The following is an 18,775-nucleotide window of genomic DNA, read 5'->3' on the forward strand; positions in this document are numbered from 1 at the left end:
TTATAGCAAAATGAATAAAGAAAGCTACGCCATGAGCGCATGATCGATACGCCCGTCGCCCTTTAAGCTCCAAAGTTCCATAACGCCGCAATGTCATTTCAGAAATTAAAAAAAAAGCAGAAGAGTGTTTATTTCAATAGATATAAACAGCCACCAAAGTTTCATGAAAACTGCTCAAAGCATTTTTGAGTTACAATGGTTAAAGTTAAAATTGACACCCCCTTTTTATGAATAAAGTCCCAATACTCCAGAACGTAAAATCAGACATTTAAAAAATCGAAAGTTTAACTTATGTCAATATATATAGAAAATTCACCAAAGTTATATGAAAATTGTTCAAAGCATTTTTGAGTTATAGTCCGAAAACTGGTAAATCACCATTTTTTTATGAATAAAATCCCATAGCTCGGAAACGTAAAATCTAAAATTGATAAAAATCGAAAGGGAGCTTTCGTCAATAGATATAAACAATTCTCCAAAGTTTCATGAACTGGTGAAAGCATTTTTGAGTTATTGTCCGAAATGTTGACGACGGACGGACGGACAGACGGACAATGGTATACTATAAAACGTGCCGTAAACGGGCGTATAAAAACAGTAGAGAAACAGGTATTTATTTTGACAAAGATGAGTTTTATTTCTTCCTGTCTTCTTGTTTAAACATTCTGTACCCTTTCACATATATATCTTTGAAACTTGCATACAACTGCATCACATTATTGATGTGTATTGCAACATTAGCAATGTTTTATATTTATATATCAATAGAATAAAAATTATGATTTTTTAATCAAATACTATTTTTTTTAATTTAAGATCTAAATTATAAAATCTAAATCAAGTGTGGTATGATTGCCATTTGTCTATCCACAAGCACAGTGCCACAAGAGGCTTAAGGACGAGGATGTAATAACTATATGTCACCGTACGGCATCAGTCAACAATGAACAAAACATAAAACGTAAAGTAAAATATAAAAGGCATCAGCATGCAAGAATGTTAAACAATTTAACGAGAAAACCAACTGTATGATAAAACAACAAGAGTGCATATGCTGAAATGTCTCGCCTGCTTTACTTACCATGATTAAACTTATGTTGAAAGTCTGTAAAATGAAGGTTTAACTAATAGAATAACATAAACGTAATATAAACAATGATCTACGCAAACGAGGACAAGATCAGAGGTGGCAGACAGACACGTGCATATTTACAATCATACCACACACCAAATATAGTAAGCCTATTGTTCATAGCATCTGAGAAACTGACCTTTAATTACAAATTGAGGTCAAGGTCAGATGAACCCTGCCTGACAATTATGTACACATAACAATCATTCCATACACAAAATAAGTTGACCTATTGTTTATAGTATCTGATAAATTGACAAAACCAGGAAAACTTAATATTGAACAATGAACTATCAAAATGAGGTCAAGGTCATATCAAACCTGCCAGACAGACATGTACACCTTACATTCGTTTTATACACCAATTAAAGTTGCACTATTGCTTAAAGTGTATGAGAAATAGACCGTAACACAAAAACACTTTCCAATGAACCATGAAAATAGGTCAAGGTCAGATAAAACCTGTCAGACAGACATGGACACCATACAATCATACCACACACCAAATACAGCTGATCTATTACTTATAGCATCTGAGAAACCGACCAAATTACAAAAACTTAACATTGACCAATGAATCATGATAATGAGGTCAAGGTAAGATGGAACCTATAATCTTATAAATTCATATTTTTTTTTAAGCAGTCGATGAACCATGAAAAGAAACAAGAGTGCACACGCTGAAATGTCTCGCCTGCTTTACTGACCATTGAATTTATGTTGATAGTCCTAAATATAAAGTTTGACTACAGATATCACATACCCTTAACATGATCAACGAAAATGAGGTCAAGGTCAGATGAACCAAGCCAGAAATACATGTACACCTTAAACTCATTCCAGACACCAAATTTAGTTGACCTATTTATATTGCTTATAGTATACAAGAAACAAACCAAACCATGCAAACTTAACAATGAACAATGAAAATGAGGTCAAGGTCAGATGAACCCTGCCAGACAGACATGTACACCTTACAAGCATTACATGCTTTAATATAGTTGACCTATTACATATAGTATTTAAGAAACAAATTTACAAATGAAAACTTAACATTGACCAATGAACCATGAAAATGAGGTCAAGGTCAGATGATAACTGCCAGACAGACATATACACCTTACCATTCCATACACCAAATATAGTTAACCTGTTGCGTATAGTTTAAGAAAACAGACCAAAACACAAAAATTTAACATTAAAATTGAACCGTAAAAATGAGGTCAAGGTTAAATAAAATCTGTCAGACTTACATGTACATAGTAAAATATTTTCATACACCAAATATACAGTATTAGAAAAACAGACCAAAACACAAAAACTTAACTTTAACCACTGAACCATGAAAATGAGGTCAAGGTCAGATGACACCTGCCAATTGCACATGTACACCTTACAATCATTCCATAAACTAAATATAGTAGACCTATTGCTTATAGTATCTGAGATATGGTCAAGTGAAAACTGTCTGATAAGCATGATGACCTTGCAAAGTACGCACCTACCAAATATAGTTATCCTTTTACTCATAATAAGAGAGAAATAGACATTACAAAAAATCTAACCTTTTTTTTCAAGTAGTCACTGAACCACGAAAATGAGGTCAAGAACAATGGACATATGACAGACGGAAACTTCATATCAGAAGGCATCTATATATAAAGTATGAAACATCCAGGTCTTTAAGCTTCTGAAATATCAAGCTTTTAAGAAGTTTGTTAACGCCGCCGCCGCTGCCGGATCACTATCCCTATGTCTCGCTTTCTGCAAAAAGAAGTCGCAGGCTCGACAAAAAAAGACCCTAGAACAAAGGACATATGACAGACAGAAACTTTGAAACATAATGCATCTGCATACAAGGTATAAAGCAATAAGGTCGTATACCTACTGAAATATGAAGCTTTAAGCCAATAGTTTACGACATCAGCGCTGCTGCTGCCAGATAGTAATCTGTACGTCTCGCATTCTACTATTTTTGTCGCAGGCGACACAAAAAAAGCGAAAAACAAATATTGCAGACAGCAACCAACGACAACCACTGAATTACAGCTCCGGCACAAAAAGCATGTGACTGGGTTTAAGATGATTAATTCTCCCCCTAATCAGAGACAGTGGTGTAACGACACAAAATAAGAACAAACTGTAACTAGAGGCTCTCAAGAGCCTGTGTTGCTCACCTAGGGTTAGGTGCATCTTCAACAATGGACACTCTCCAACATTGTGGACTAGAATAGAATTCATGACAAAAAATCTCCTTTGTGTTGATCTTGTATTGCTGACCGTTTTTTTCTGTTTTCAGTTTCTTTCTATCTTCTTTAGTTTTTGCCCAAAACACCAAAAGTGGTTAACATGTTGTCATTTAAGGGCAATCACTCATATAAAGAGTCTACTAACGATTTGGGAAACATTTGGCTTATTTGTAGATCTTTTCTTGCTGATCATTTTTCCTTTTAAATTGTCTATCTTTTTTAGTTTTTAAAATAATATGGAAAAACATAACATATTAGTAAAAATCGTCATTAAAGAACAAGAACTCTAATCTAATCTTGCTGATCATTTTTGCATATGTATGCTTCAATCTATCTATTATAGTTTTTCAGATACTAGGCAAAAACGCAAAAACATCCAAAGAAACTTCAATACATGTGCAATCATTCTATTAAGTTTCAAGGATCTACGCTGGACACTGAAAGAGGAGTTGATACACAAAGGTAATATCTTTTATAATTTTGCTGAAATACTACTACAAGTTTCCAAGTCTGGAAAATGTGAAAGAATTCATCAAACAATTCCATGATAGCAGGATTACAACTTCAATATTTTTTCAATCGTTCTGTGAAGTTTCAAGGATCTTGTTGAAAACTGTAGTAGGAGTTGATTACACAAAAAGTAGACTTTTCATTGCTAGCCCGAATCACTTGTTTCGCAACACGGCAAAAAATAATGAACATTATTATAATTGAATCAATGAATGCTCACAGTACTTGTAACCTGCTGATATCGATTGCTATACTTCAAAGAAGATTTCATACGGCAACTTTATAAATAGTATTGGAAGACCTGATCCCATCCAATGACAAGAAGAAACTAGATTTTCAATGTAGAAAACCAAAGCAAAACATTCTAGTATTGCATCAAACTTTAAATTAGCAAATTAATGTTCATCCCACCAAAATACTAGACAAAGTGATTGAACAACAGTGTAATTATAACCTTTTACCAATAAGTCTATTGAACCAAAGACAGAGGGGTTTATTGATTGATTGTTGGTGATTAACACCACTTTTAGCACTCTTGGCTATTTCATGGTGGCTAGTTTTTATAAGTGGAGGAATCTGGAGTGTCCAGAGAGAGTCACAATCTTCGATAGGAAAACTGGCTATCCTAGTCAATCAAAATAGCAGCTCTATCCACCTTGTCAATTGCGGGTGTTGAACTCATAACCTCACTGTTGGCAGTATAGATTAACCACTTAGACTAATGACTACTGAGGCTCAGAAGAAGAAGATTTGAAAGACAATTCCTTTACTTATTAGCTTTATTAATGATATTACCATAAAAAGCAGCCTGCTAATTACAAGTTAAATTCTAGCAGGTGAACACATAATTTAACAATACACTTAATTAAGTAAAAGCTTTAACCAGTTAATTGTATCTTTACCCTTGCAGTAAAAAGTCAATGAGACAACAAATCAACAACACAAAATATCAAAGAGAATGAAATCACTGGTGGAAAGATTGCCAGAGTTGTGAGTATAATTTCAATAATATTTTAATCTTCCATTGAGGTATGTTGGTGGACAAAAACCCATTGAACTAGCACTTTAGCATTTTGCATTGTTGAAGTTCTATAGAAAGATAAGCATTTTTTGTCAGTAGCTAAAATGAGCTAATGTGTTACAATGTCAGTAGGTCACTGAATTTGCATAGCAGTTTATCTTTAAGTTGCAATATTTGTTGTTGTGCTATATTCAAATATTGGTATACTTCTTTCTAAATCTTCAAAGGATTTTGTATTGAAATTGTTAAAAATTCGTAAGGGTTCCGCGGAACCCAGTGTCTCGCCTACTTTTTCTGTTAATCGCAGGCTCAACAAAAATGAGGAAGTAAATCAATAAAAATATTCCTCTTGATACTATCTTTTGATTGTAAGAAGGTTCTGTCCAAGTTTGGTTAACTGGAAGAAAACAAAATTTCCTTCTAGATACTAGCATTTGATCATAAACAAGCTCCTGTCCAATTTTGGTACAAATCCAAAATAGTATAAGGAAGTTATTAAAATTTTAAAAACTTTAACCACAGAGTGAATGTGTTGTTTCCTGGCAGAAAATCTAAGTCTATTTAAAAGTAAAATACGGAAAAAATGGATTTATTTTTTTACAAAATTTCCTTCTAGATACTAGCTTTTGATCATAAACAAGCTTCTGTCCAAATTTGGTACAAATCCAAAATAGTATAAGAAAGTTATTAAAATTTTAAAAACTTTATCCACAGAGTGAATGTGTTGTTTCCTGGCAGAAAATCTAAGTCCATTTAAAAGTAAAATAAGGAAAAAATGGAATTTTATTTTTACAAAATTTACTTCTGGATACTATCTTATGATCATAAACAAGCTTCTGTCCAAGTTTGGTAGAAATCCAGGATAGTTTAAGAAAGTTATTAAAATTTTAAAAACTTTAACCACAGAGTGAATGTAATATTTCCCGGCAGAAAAACTAAGTCCATTTATAAGTAAAATACGGAAAAAATGGAATTTTATTTTTACAAAATTTACTTCTGGATACTACCTTATGATCATAAACAAGCTTCTGTCCAAGTTTGGTAGAAATCCAGGATAGTTTAAGAAAGTTATTAAAATTTCAAAAACTTTAACCACAGAGTGAATATTTGTGGACGCCGCCGACGACGACGACGCCGACGGAATGTAGGATCGCTGTGTCTCGCTTTTTCGACTAAAGTCGAAGGCTCGACAAAAATCATATAAATCAAGATGAATGAATGAATGGTTGTAGGGTGACAAAGCGAAATTTTAATTTCTATACTATTTTTTGAGGCAAATTCTTATTTTGAAATTGCACTGATGTTACATTTTTTTTCTAAAAATTTGTCATGAATGATTTCTGATATAGTTGCAAAGAGGAATTTTTCAGAGCGAAGTGATGTATTTTTTTATTGGAATTTCCATAAGATCATTTGTTTATATTTACATAGACACGAGAAGTAATGGGAACTATATTTCAGTGTATATTGATTTCCCTGCTAACATGGTTACATCCTGGTTTGTGAGGTGATGCTTAAGAAAGAATTGGAAAAATAGTTCCAATCTCTAAAAAACAGTAAGTTTTCCAACATTATTACATGCTTCAGATGCCTTCCAAACTTACAAATGAAGCTTTCACAGTAATTTTTTCTCTTTGAATATAATATAAATGATAGTTTGTTTTCTTTTTAAATTAAGGCTGGTAGACGCAAGAGACACAAGGTTTGAATCATGATAATCTTCATATCATCCATTCACCTCTGATGGAGAGAAAAAAGGTATTTGGCACTTTAACATAAATTAAGAGTTCTATCTCTCTAGGGTAAAGTTCACCATAGCATGTTTTGGTTGCTCTTGTTTTGACAGGAGGTTTACCCTGTCAACGCACCCTGTCTTGTTCCTTCTGGAGTTCATGTGATTGCCTTGGTTTTTGTTTGTTACCTTGATTTGTCCCTTCCTAAACGATTTAAAGATTTGAACATTGGTTACCTCGTCTAAATTTTCCCAATTGCTTTCGATTTTCTAAACTATCAAAAACTTCTAAATTTCAAAAAAAAGCTTAAAACATGTATTTACATGACTTTTAACTTTAAAATGTAATTCAAACAAACTTTTACAGAATACAGTGCCTGCAAATTCAATCCAAACAAATCAAGATCTAAAGATAAATAATTTGCTTACAAACTTGAACAAATGGTCCACATAATAGAAAAATACAAAAAGTTTATTTTTTCAACTTTTTAATAACTTTAATGCTAATTCTTCATCTGCCTCTATTGTTAACCCAGTATCCATGGTGACAGAATCTCCATCTGAATTGTCTTCATTATCACTGCTGTCTTTTTCACTATTATATTCACTCTCTGAATCTTCATCATCAGAATCAAAGTCTATCTTAGCTTTCTTCCTTGGACTGAAAAACAAAATCAAAAAAGTTTATTTCAAAAATTGAATAATTCTGTAATTACACAAAATGTATTTCTGAAGAAGACATGTCTACTTATACTTATCACTGTAAAACTTTCCATTGGCCTTTTCTCAGAAGTAACCATAAAACTTTCCATTGGCCTTTTCTCAGAAGTTACCATGTTTGACACTTTTGCATACATTTTGACATGAACACTGCAATTTGACACCAAAAAGGTCCATAATAATCAGGCTATTGAACCTTGTTTACATTTGTTTTGTTACCTTGTATAGATATAAATGTTCTGAAAAATCATAAATTTGAGAGAAAAATAAACATCAATGCATCACCTGTAGTAGGAATTTACTAGGTTGTTGTAGAAATAACTGTATTAAAAAATAAAAAATAACGCACACTTATTGTAAATCAGACATCATTGGATAATGCCAGATTAGTTTTACATCTATCTGTTCTGGTCATGTTTAAGTATATTTTTACTATCAAAACTTATGACAATAGTGAGCAAGCTCACATACTCCACACTCAAAGATATTGCTAAGTTGTATAATAACAAAGTTGCCCTCTGCAAAAAGGCTTAACTGTCAGAAGTGATTTTTTTAAAGAATTGTTTTAACAAATACCCTTCATCATCACTTTCTTCCTCTTCACTGTCATCTTCCTCTCCACTTTCTCTTCCATAGATCTTGTCAGGGTCAGGTAACTCTGCTATAAGCTGGTCTGTATCTTCTGTTCCTTCAAACACTACACCTTCTTCCTGTTATAAAGAATAACATATTAAATTATAAACATTACTTCTTGTTTCAACATGTACTTGATTTGTCAGGTTCTTTTCCTTTTTTTTATTGTCGAGCCTTCGACTATTGTTGAAAAAGTGAGACAAAGCGATCCTACATTCCGTCGTCGGCGTCGTCGTTGGTGGTGTCCACAAATATTCACTCTGTGGTTAAAGTTTTTGAAATATTAATAACTTTCTTAAACTATCCTGGATTTCTACCAAACTTGGACAGAAGCTTATTTATGATCATAAGATAGTATCCAGAAGTAAATTTTGTAAAAAAAAAAATCCATTTTTTCCGTATTTAACTTATAAATGGACTTAGTTTTTCTGCCAGTTAACATTACATTCACTCTGTGGTTAAAGTTTTTAAAATTTTAACAACTTTCTTAAACTATCCTGGATTTGTACCAAACTTGGACAGATGGTTGTTTATGATTAAAGGCTAGTATCTAGAAGGAAATTTTGTTAAAATTTTGTTCCATTTTTTCCGTATTTTACTTATAAATGGACTTAGTTTTTCTTCCAGTTAACATTACGTGCAGTCTGCAGTTTAAGTTTTTAAAACATTTATTAGATTCATAAACTATCCTGGATTTTTACCAAACTTGGACAGAAGCTACTTACAATCAAAATATATTATAGAGAGGAATATTTTTATTAATTTTTTTCCTCATTTTTGTCGAGCCTGTGATTAACAGCAAAAGTAGGCGAGACACTGGGTTCCGCGGAACTCTTACGAATTTTGTTATCTGATTATTTTTTTTACTGCAAGTTATAAAATCAGTGTTATCTCCCTTTCTTGAACATGTATAATATTAAACCTCTTTTCTGTTTGATATTTATTTTGTAAGGTAAATCAACAAAATGCATTCAGGGTAAACTATCTGATTCTCAAAAGGCAAAGTTTATTTTTATTGATAGATTCTCATCTAGTTGGAGCAATGAAGTATACATGTAATCTTTTTCAGATTAATGCAGATGCACTTAATATTTTTGTTGGTATCTATTTTCTTGATTGGAGAAAAATCCTATTTCTAGTCTTTAATTTCATGGTTTCATTTTTTGTTCCTATCAAAGTATTTTTAAATTGTTGAGTATTTGAATTCATGGTTTTCCCCTACCCACAAAATCAATGAACATTGGTATCCCACGAACATTAACAAATCCATAGTACACTTGATGTATATGGCTACTGGAAATAATTTAAATACAAAAATATTGCCTATTTTGTTAACTAAAAATTCTTTTACAAAAACCATGACATGAGTTAAGGAAAAGTATATAAGTTAGCTTGGTTAAAAGTGGATTTCCTGAGAAAAAATAACATTGAGTGTCCTCTCTTTTTTCAAAAAAGAAATCTGGTATACCTTTTAGTAATTAGCATTTGTTTAAAATTATGGGATGGTTTACGATATTGTAAGTAATCTTTAAAAAGCACAGTTTTACCATTACAATTTGTTTGTGATGACACTCATATTGCTTGACAGAAACATTGCATATATTTATGAAGCTAGACTGTAGATCAAGAATTAAAACTTCATCTGTATCTTAGGCATTTCAGAAGACAAATACTCAATTTTTCTATTTCATAAACAGTTTTACAAGGCAAAAATCTTACATCATCATCATCATCATCTTTCTTCTTGTTCTTTTCTCTCATTTTCTCTTTATTCTTTATTCTTTCTTCCTAAAAATATGAACATATGCAATTAATTTTACAACCCATATACCCATATATTGCATACAGTGGATTAACAAATTGGTATGAAGGTTAATTAGATGTTTGTTCTGATAAAATTATGTGTTTTAAAATTGTCAATTAAAGTCAAATGTACAATTATTTTTTATTTGCACTTTAACAGAAGTCAATATAATTTGTGGAATCAAACTCAAATGTATATTCTAGTCTGCAATTTGTCTATATTACCCTGCCTCTGTCAGGTCTGAAATACACAGGTGTGGTGTTATACACATCTAGCAATTAAATCTGATCAAATCAGCTTCATCTTGAACTTGCCTCGAGGTGTCAGCTTTTATTCCTTCTAAAAGGCCCTACTGTGACCTTGAGATGAAAAACAGTAATCAAGTGCTGTCTTTTACTTTGGGTTTTTGTCATGTGTGTGTAGTGATTTTGTATAATGAATTAATCACCCATATCTCTCCTTTTCAATTGAATACTGTGGATTCATTTATTTTCGTGAGTACCAATTTTTGTGGATGTTGGATTTCCCAAAATCTGCAAACAAGCCTATGTATACCTTTACCCACAAAATCCATGAAAATTGGTATCCAAGGAATAATAATGAATCAACAGTAATTTCTTTTAGGTAGTAAAATTCATACTCAGTACAACAAGGCACAGAACTGATTAAAAAGTATTTTATGGCCCTTTACCTTATGTTTTTGTTTGATCCTCTCTCTGAACAACTGTTTATCAAACTTATCTTCCTCCATCATGCGTTGCCTAGCAACTTGAATATTTATTCCACCCTCATCCTCGTCGTCCTCAAATGTCTTCTTTACAACTGGTTTCTTCATTTTATTCTCTATTTCCTAATAAAACAAATCAAAAGCTTTTATTTAACACTATTGAAAACTATATTTCAAAACCAAAATAAATGATGTATAATGCGCTTAATATAAAAATAAGAAGATGTGATATGATTGCCTATGAGATATATATTTACCAGAGACCAAAGGGGATGTGATATGATTACCAATGAGATATATATTTACCAGAGACCAAAGGGGATGTGATATGAATGCCAATGAGATATTTATTTACCAGAGACCAAAGGGGATGTGATAGGATTGCCAATGAGATATATATTTACCAGAGACCAAAGGGGATGTGATATGATTGCTAATGAGATACATATTTACCAGAGACCAAAGGGGGATATGATATGATTGCCAATGAGATATATATTTACCAGAGACCAAAGGGGAATGTGATATGATTGCCAATGAGATATATATTTACCAGAGACCAAAGGGGGATGTGATATGATTGCCAATGAGATATATATTTACCAGAGACCAAAGGGGATGTGATATGATTGCCAATGAGATACATATTTACCAGAGACCAAAGGGGGATGTGATATGATTGTCAATGAGATATATATTTACCAGAGACCAAAGGGGGATGTGATATGATTGCCAATGAGAAAATATTTACCAGAGACCAGAGAGGGATGTGATATGATTGCCTATGAGATATATATTTACCAGAGACCAGAGAGGGATGTGATATGATTGCCAATGAGATATATATTTACCAGAGACCAAAGGGGATGTGATATGATTGCCAATGAGATATATATTTACCAGAGACCAAAGGGGGATGTGATATGATTGCCAATGAGATATATATTTACCAGAGACCAAAGGGGATGTGATATGAATGCCAATGAGATATATATTTACCAGAGACCAAAGGGGGATGTGATATGATTGCCAATGAAATATATATTTACCAGAGACCAAATGACAAGGATATAAACAACTATACAATTGTCATCCATCATACCACTTCAACAATGAGCAAGACCAACAGTGACATTACGGCACAAATAAAAACAAGCTATTAAAATCCGTTGGAAAGGGCTTGACTCATCAGATCAGCAAGAAGCACAAAAAAAACAAATCCCAAAATGAAAAAAAAGACAAAAAGTACCAATCTTAAGAGTACTGGCAGTTCCTGAAAACTAGATCCAAACCAATTTTGACCAATAGATGAACTATGAGGATTTAATATCCTGATTTTAATAAGGTTTTGACAGGTACAGCCAAACTTCCAAACCAAATCTTTGTATTTATGAAATTCTTTAGTAAAGGTCTTAAGAAATTTGTGGTTATGAAAACCCCTGGCTTGATAATTTACCAGTTAAACATAGATTATGTTAATTAAAATCTGAACTGTCACTACATACAAGAGCATAGTGAATGAGTTAGGATAAATTCACACCAAAAGAAGAAACCAAAGAAATATTACCGTTCAAAAATGGAAAATTAAATGTACATGGCTTGCATGCAACTTTTTTCAAATGTACATCTACCCTTTACCCTCTTTGAAAAATAATATATCAAGAAGTCATTATCTGTTTCAAATATGGTACGTAATTAGTTTCAGGTCGTAATTTTTCATGAACTTGAAGAACAACATCTTGATATTTATTTTAATTTTTGCAACAAGATCAAGACAAAAAGTGCTTTTTACTGAGTAGTTCTTTTATATTATTTCCAGTGTGTTTATTTGATTATAGTTTTTTTTTTTTTTTTTTTTTTCTAATTAGTACTCTCACATCTTGACAATCCATCAAATCGCTATGGACTTGAATTTTCTTTTCCAGAATGCATTCATTTTTATTAAAACTTGCTTTAAAAATAACAAACCTCTCCCTCCTCATCAAACTGTATCTTTGTATTCACTGTAATCTTTTGCTTCTGTAATTTCTTTGCAAGAGCTGCCTTTGATTTTGGTTTTTCTAACTTTTCACTTTTTTCCAATTCCTCTTCTGAATCGTCCTCTAATTCTACCCGTTTTACAGTAAACAGATCATCAACATCGTCCTCATCAACATCAAAATTCATTTCTTGGTTGGATTTATTTTTAGTCACATTAGAATTTTTATTTTCACTTTCACTTTCTTCACTCTGATCTGAATCGTTTTCAGAGTCAATGTCTTCATCTGATTCACTTCCTGATTCTGACCCTGATGCTATTTGGGGATTTAGTCTACTTTCACTTTCTGAAAGGTCATCACTTTCATATTCTTCAACCTGTTTATCTTTTATTTTCTTTTTAATTTTTGCTGCTTTTTCTTCAAGTCTTTTCTGGTCTCTCTTCAAAAATCTTACCTTTGGTGCTATTGCTAATCCAAGAGACCTAGACAATAGATGAAATTAAAGAAAATCTATATTAAAACTTCTATTAAAAGAGACCTAGAAATAGATGAAATAAGAGAAATTTATATTATAAATTCTATTAAAAGAGTTCTAACAGTTAAACCAAGACATGCAGTCAATTAATCAAGTAAGAAATGTTTTCACTAAAAAAAAAAATATTCATGATTGATTCTCCATACATTAAACCTGAATGAACATTAGGTTGGTGAATAAGACCTCTCAAACACAGTGAATCTATGAATAAAAGGAAATGTGCAGTATATGGCAATGATGACATATCAAAAAAAAAAAAAAATCCATCAAGATAAAACATGTCAAAATCAAAATATGTTCTTCAAGAATGGAAAAGTGTTAATGTAAAAATAAGAGATGTGGTATGATTACCAATTGTCAACATTACATTAAATCTTCAAAAGACAAAAACATGAACTTTGTAAGTTATTGACACTGTTATGATACAGGTTTTTAGTTTGAAATACTGTTAATTCAGAAATTATTGGAATGTTTTATTGCCAAAAATGCCACATTATCAGGTTTGCAATAATAAAAACTGGCATTAATAATATCAGTAGTGATTTTCCTTCACAAAATTTTTGCAATCACATTTATTAAATCTAAATTTTTTACCAGTATTCAGTGATTAACAATAATAAATGCACATACTGAATTTTCCAATTGGGTAATCACATGGGACACTGATAAGGACATTTGAGCACATGGATTTTTTTCTCCGATAATTTGTGCTGTAACATACTCCACTTGAGAAAAAGAGCATTTTAGAAATTAATAAATCAAGCACACTGCTCTATTTCTAGTACCTTGAATATTCTTCAATATCAAGCTTGTGAACATCAAACACTTTTTTGTCACTCATCAGGAACACTGATCTTAAATATCCCAGGAAGGCCTGAAAAATAAAATTGTCCTAAGTCAGGAGCCTGTTTTTCAGTGGTTGTCGGTTGTTGGTGTTGTTCATAAGTGTTTTTCTCGTTTCTCCTTTTTTTATATAGATTAGATCGTTGGTTTTCCTGTTTGAATTGTTTTACACTAGTCTTTTTGGGGCCCTTCATAGCTTGCTGTACGGTGTGAGCCAAGGCTCCTGTTGAAGGCTGTACTTTTGACCTATAATTGTTTACTTTTTACACATTGTGACTTGGATGGATAGTTGTCTCATTGGCACTCATACCACATCTTCTTATTTACAATTAGGTGACACAACATAAAGTAAAACATAGAGTATAAATAAATAAATGGGGAATGTGTCTATGGGACACAGATGAGGCCCCGCTTGCATATCATATAAAGTTATAAAGGGACATAACTGAAGAACGGTAAAAGTGACGCTAACCAAATTTGTACCTGATCTGGGTTTTGTGGTAATAAGTATTGTGTATAAGTCTCATAACATTTGGTTTAGGCAAACTTAAGTTAGAGAACAGAAACGAAAAATTCAGTAATTTTTCCATTTGTAAACAGGCATAACTATAGAACAATAAGGTGACATCCCCAACATTCAAACTTGATCTGTATTTTGTGGTAATAAGCATTGTGTATAAGTTTCATAACATTTGGTTGAGGCAAACTGAAATTAAAGAACAGATACGAAAAAATTCAGCAATTTTTATGTTTAAAAAGGGGCATAACTCGAACGGTAAAAGTGACACCACCCAATTTCAAACTTGATCTGTAATAAGCATTGTGTATAAGTTTCATAACATTTATTTGAGGCAAACTAAAGTTAGAGAACGGAAATGAAAAATTCAGCATTTTTTATGTTTATAAAGGGGCATAACTCAAGAATGGTAAAAGTGACACCACCCAATTTCAAACTTGATCTGTATTATGTGGTAATATGCATTGTGTATATGTTTCATAACCTTTGGTTGAGGCAAACTAAAGTTAAAGAACGGAAACGAAAAATTCAGCAATTTTTATGTTTATAAAGGGGCATAACTCAAGAATCGTAAAAGTGAAACCACCCAATTTCAAGCTTGATCTGTATTATGTGGTAATAAGCATTGTGTATAAGTTTCATAACATTTTTTTTAGGCAAACTAAAGTTAGAGAACGGAAATGAAAAATTCAGCAATTTTTCCATTTGTAAAGGGGCATAACTCTACAACGGTTAGAGTGATGCCACCAAAAATTAAACTTGATCTGTGTTTTGTGATAATTAGCATTGTGTATAAGTTTCATATTATTTGGTTGAGGCAAACTTAAGTTAGAGAACGGAAACCAACTTTGGGACGTACAGACGGACTGACGGATGTACAGACGGACAAGGGTAAAACTTCATGCCCCCTCCGCTACAGCGGGGGCATAAAAAAGATAATTGGTATATATCAATGAGAAAGCAACTAAAAGACAGGAAAATCAAAAGGCATATGCGTTTTGCTAGAATATGATCTGTAAAAATATTCAATAGAAAGTTCAATTGATTGGCAATTTGCGTAAGGTTCTATGCAATATTTTTTTTCCTACTGCAACATTGTCGACATTATATTTTCAAAGGATAGTTTTCCAAGATCATTCATAATACATATAAGCAGACAATTTTTTAAACTAAATGTCTAGCTTCATCCTTAACCATGATCCACAGGTACATGGCCAATTAAAATCTTTTCTTGTCAGTATCTAAAAAATAATTTTTGCAATAAGTTATCTACAGATAAACAATTTGGATGTATGGGTCTGTAATTAAACAAGCATTCTGTGAATATTGCCTGGTAATACATAGTCCCCTTCCGGTTAAAAATTCATTGTACTGGAACAAAATGCTAACTTGATCTATAACTTGTCATGATAAAACTATATACCAAACATCAAATCAATATCTTCAAGCATGACGAAAAAAAGTGAGGAAAACTATTATTTGAGTGAATTTTCTAAGTTCAAGGACCATAACTCTGCACAAAATCGTCAGAATGGAACAAAATTCGAACTTGATCTGAAACTTGTCATGATTAAACAATGCACAAAATATCAAATCAATATCTTCAAGCACGAAGAAAAAAAAAAGCTCCGCTGGGCGCAGCTTGATACGACCACAGAGGTCGAACCCTGAACAGTTGGCAAGTATGGACACAACATTCAAGCTTGATACACACTGAGTTTGGATGGTGATTAAATATATGACACAGCATAGGTTTCTGACACAGAATGAATGTGGTCTAAGAACTTATAAATTTTTAATTTACCTATTCAAACCATATCATTATTATTTGCTTTTATATATAAATCAGAACTAACCAATTTAAAATGGAAAATTTTAAAGAAAAAAAAATGAAAAAAAAATCCCTGCCCCCAAATTTTTTGAACCCCTTATGATTCATCACCCCCAAACTCAATCCCAGCCTTCCCTTTGTGGTATGGTACCTTGCAGTACAATTTCAGAGAGATCCATACACTTGAACACGTTATTTTCTGGAAACTAGAAAAATGCTTTTTTTTTGGCCCCCTTGTCCTAAACGTTTAGAACAATTACCCCCAAACTCAAACCCAGCTTTCCCTTTGTGATATGGAACCTTGTAGTACAATTTCATAAAGATCCAAACACTTACACACAAGTTATTGTCCTGAAACTAGAAAAAATTCTTGTTTTTTGCCCCTTTTTGGCCCCTTATTCCTAAAATTTTGAGACAATTACCCCCAAAATCAATCCCAGCCTTCCCTTTGTGGTATGGTAACTTGCAGTACTATTTCAGAGAGATCCATACACTTGAACACAAGTTATTGTCTGGAAACTAGAAAAATGCTAATTTTTGGCCCCTATTTGGCTCCTTATTCCTAAACGTTTTGGGCAATTACCCCCAAACTCAATTCCAGCTTTTCCTTTGTGATATTGAACCTTGTAGTACAATTTCAGAAAGATCCATATACTTACACACAAGTTATTGTCATGAAACTAGAAAAATGCTTGTTTTTGGCCCCTTATTCCTAAAATTTTGAGGCAATTACCCCCAAAATCAATCCCAGCATTCCCTTCGTGATATGGAACCTTGTGGTACAATGTCAGAGAGATCCATACACTAACACACAAGTAATGTCTGGAAGTTACAAAAATGCTTATTTTTGGCCCCTAATTCCTTAACTGTTGGTACCATAACCCCCAAAATCAATCCCAACCTTCCTTTTGTGGTATTGAACCTTATGGTAAAATTTCATAGAGATCCATTCACTTAAACTAAAGTTAGAGTGCGAAAACCAATGTGTCTTCGGATGACAACGACGACAATGATGACGATGAAGACGACGCCAATGTCATACAGATGGACAGACAGACAGACGAACCTAAAGTCCCCTTCGACTTCGTCGATAGGGGACTAAAAAGACTTATTTTGAATACTGATAATTTGTTTAGGATTACCCTCTGTGCCATTTCTTTCAGACTGGGATCAGCTGCACAGTTAGATTCTAACTTATTCTGTATACTCCATATCTTCTTAGAATTAACTCTGAAAAAAATAAAACACATAAATGCAGAGTGAAATATAAACTATTTCAGTTATTAATGATATTTCTCCAACTGAAAAAAATGCAAACATGAATCATTTTGCAGTGCCAATTTTGTGAATGTAATGTTTATTGAAAATTAACAACTGCAATACCATCCCATGTAAACACATAAATTACGAAACCACAAAATACAGCTATAAACAAGAAAAATTGCTAAAGAAGAAAAGAAATTCAAATTCAGAAATGAATATGATGCAGTGTTTTCTTAAAGTGTAAAATGAGACAGGATATAAATTGCAATAATCTAAATTCACTTTACAGTCTTTGCTAGTAATATTCTACAGCAACAAGGGCAGAAAACCCCAAATTTAAATTTTTGATCATCACTGGTTGACAACTATTCACACTCATAAATACAAAAAATCAGTCTGAATTAGTAGTACTTGAAAGTTCTTACATTTCATTTTTAAATTTTGATATACATGTACTTGCCAAGGTTATTTTATGAACTTCCACTTCAAATTTTTACCTGCCTGTAGTCTAATCATGATAAATCAGTCAACCAGAACAAAACACAAACTCGATCTGTATGTCATCATTATACACTTATGTACCAAAATTCAGTCCCAGATTTACAGGCAATACAAAAAAAGTCAGGACATTTGTCACAAAATCCAAGGGCCTAAATGTAGTCAAAAGTCAGTCCACCAAATAAAATGCAAACTCGATCTGCAGGCATGACCAAAAAAAATCAGGCCAACTGTTTGATTCCAGAATAAGGTAAGGATGGATATGGGTAAAATTATATGCCCAAGGTACTTAGTGGTGGGGGAAGGTGGTCGCTTAAAAACATCAGGAAGACAAATGGGCATTATGATTACCAGGTATGCATTTTTCTATTCAGGGAAAATAACAGTGATAAGTGATATTAGGATGCAAATAAATGAACAGAGACCTATAATTGATTTTATCTTCATCATTTGAACTCTGGTGGATAGTTGTCACATTGGCAATCATACCACATCTCCTTATTTTTATAAAGGTCATTGTAAAAAGATTTTACTGCACTTACTTAATACATTCTATAGGTATCTTTTTATCTTTTAAATGCTGAACCATGGCTTCCTCCTCTGATGGCAATAATAACAACATGGCCTCTCCTCCTTTCTCATATCTGTGGAAGATTATGCGAACATTATAGGTTTTGTGCTTTTGATTTAGTTTTCATCATCAGATAAATATTTTACAACTAATTGGCATGTAGGCAATTGTAGATGTAGAAAAGAATGATTTTATGTGGAAATTCAAAAC

General features: G+C 32.5%; 1 protein-coding gene and 1 long non-coding RNA gene across 2 annotated transcripts in view; both read right to left on the reverse strand.

The window, feature by feature from the left end:
• Positions 1-4,652: 4,652 nt before the first annotated feature.
• Positions 4,653-6,141, reverse strand: LOC127736515 (uncharacterized). The gene is made up of 2 exons (XR_007998996.1): positions 5,920-6,141; positions 4,653-5,727 (listed from the first exon to the last, which is right to left on the reverse strand). It is a non-coding gene; the product is annotated as an uncharacterized LOC127736515 (long non-coding RNA).
• Positions 6,142-6,585: 444 nt separating this feature from the next.
• Positions 6,586-18,775, reverse strand: part of LOC127736511 (probable ATP-dependent RNA helicase DDX10) — a 31,905-nt gene continuing 19,715 nt past the window's right edge. The window contains exons 11-18 of the mRNA XM_052247077.1: positions 18,537-18,638; positions 17,376-17,463; positions 13,828-13,916; positions 12,497-12,989; positions 10,493-10,651; positions 9,717-9,785; positions 7,941-8,074; positions 6,586-7,305 (exon numbers count right to left, since the gene is read on the reverse strand). Coding sequence (XP_052103037.1) covers positions 7,125-7,305; positions 7,941-8,074; positions 9,717-9,785; positions 10,493-10,651; positions 12,497-12,989; positions 13,828-13,916; positions 17,376-17,463; positions 18,537-18,638 — 1,315 coding nt within the window. The 3' untranslated portion in view covers positions 6,586-7,124. The remainder of the gene's footprint in view (positions 7,306-7,940; positions 8,075-9,716; positions 9,786-10,492; positions 10,652-12,496; positions 12,990-13,827; positions 13,917-17,375; positions 17,464-18,536; positions 18,639-18,775) is intronic.

Source organism: Mytilus californianus, unplaced genomic scaffold (genome assembly GCF_021869535.1).
Source record: "Mytilus californianus isolate M0D057914Y unplaced genomic scaffold, xbMytCali1.0.p SCAF_31, whole genome shotgun sequence".
Lineage (NCBI taxonomy): Eukaryota > Metazoa > Mollusca > Bivalvia > Mytilida > Mytilidae > Mytilus > Mytilus californianus.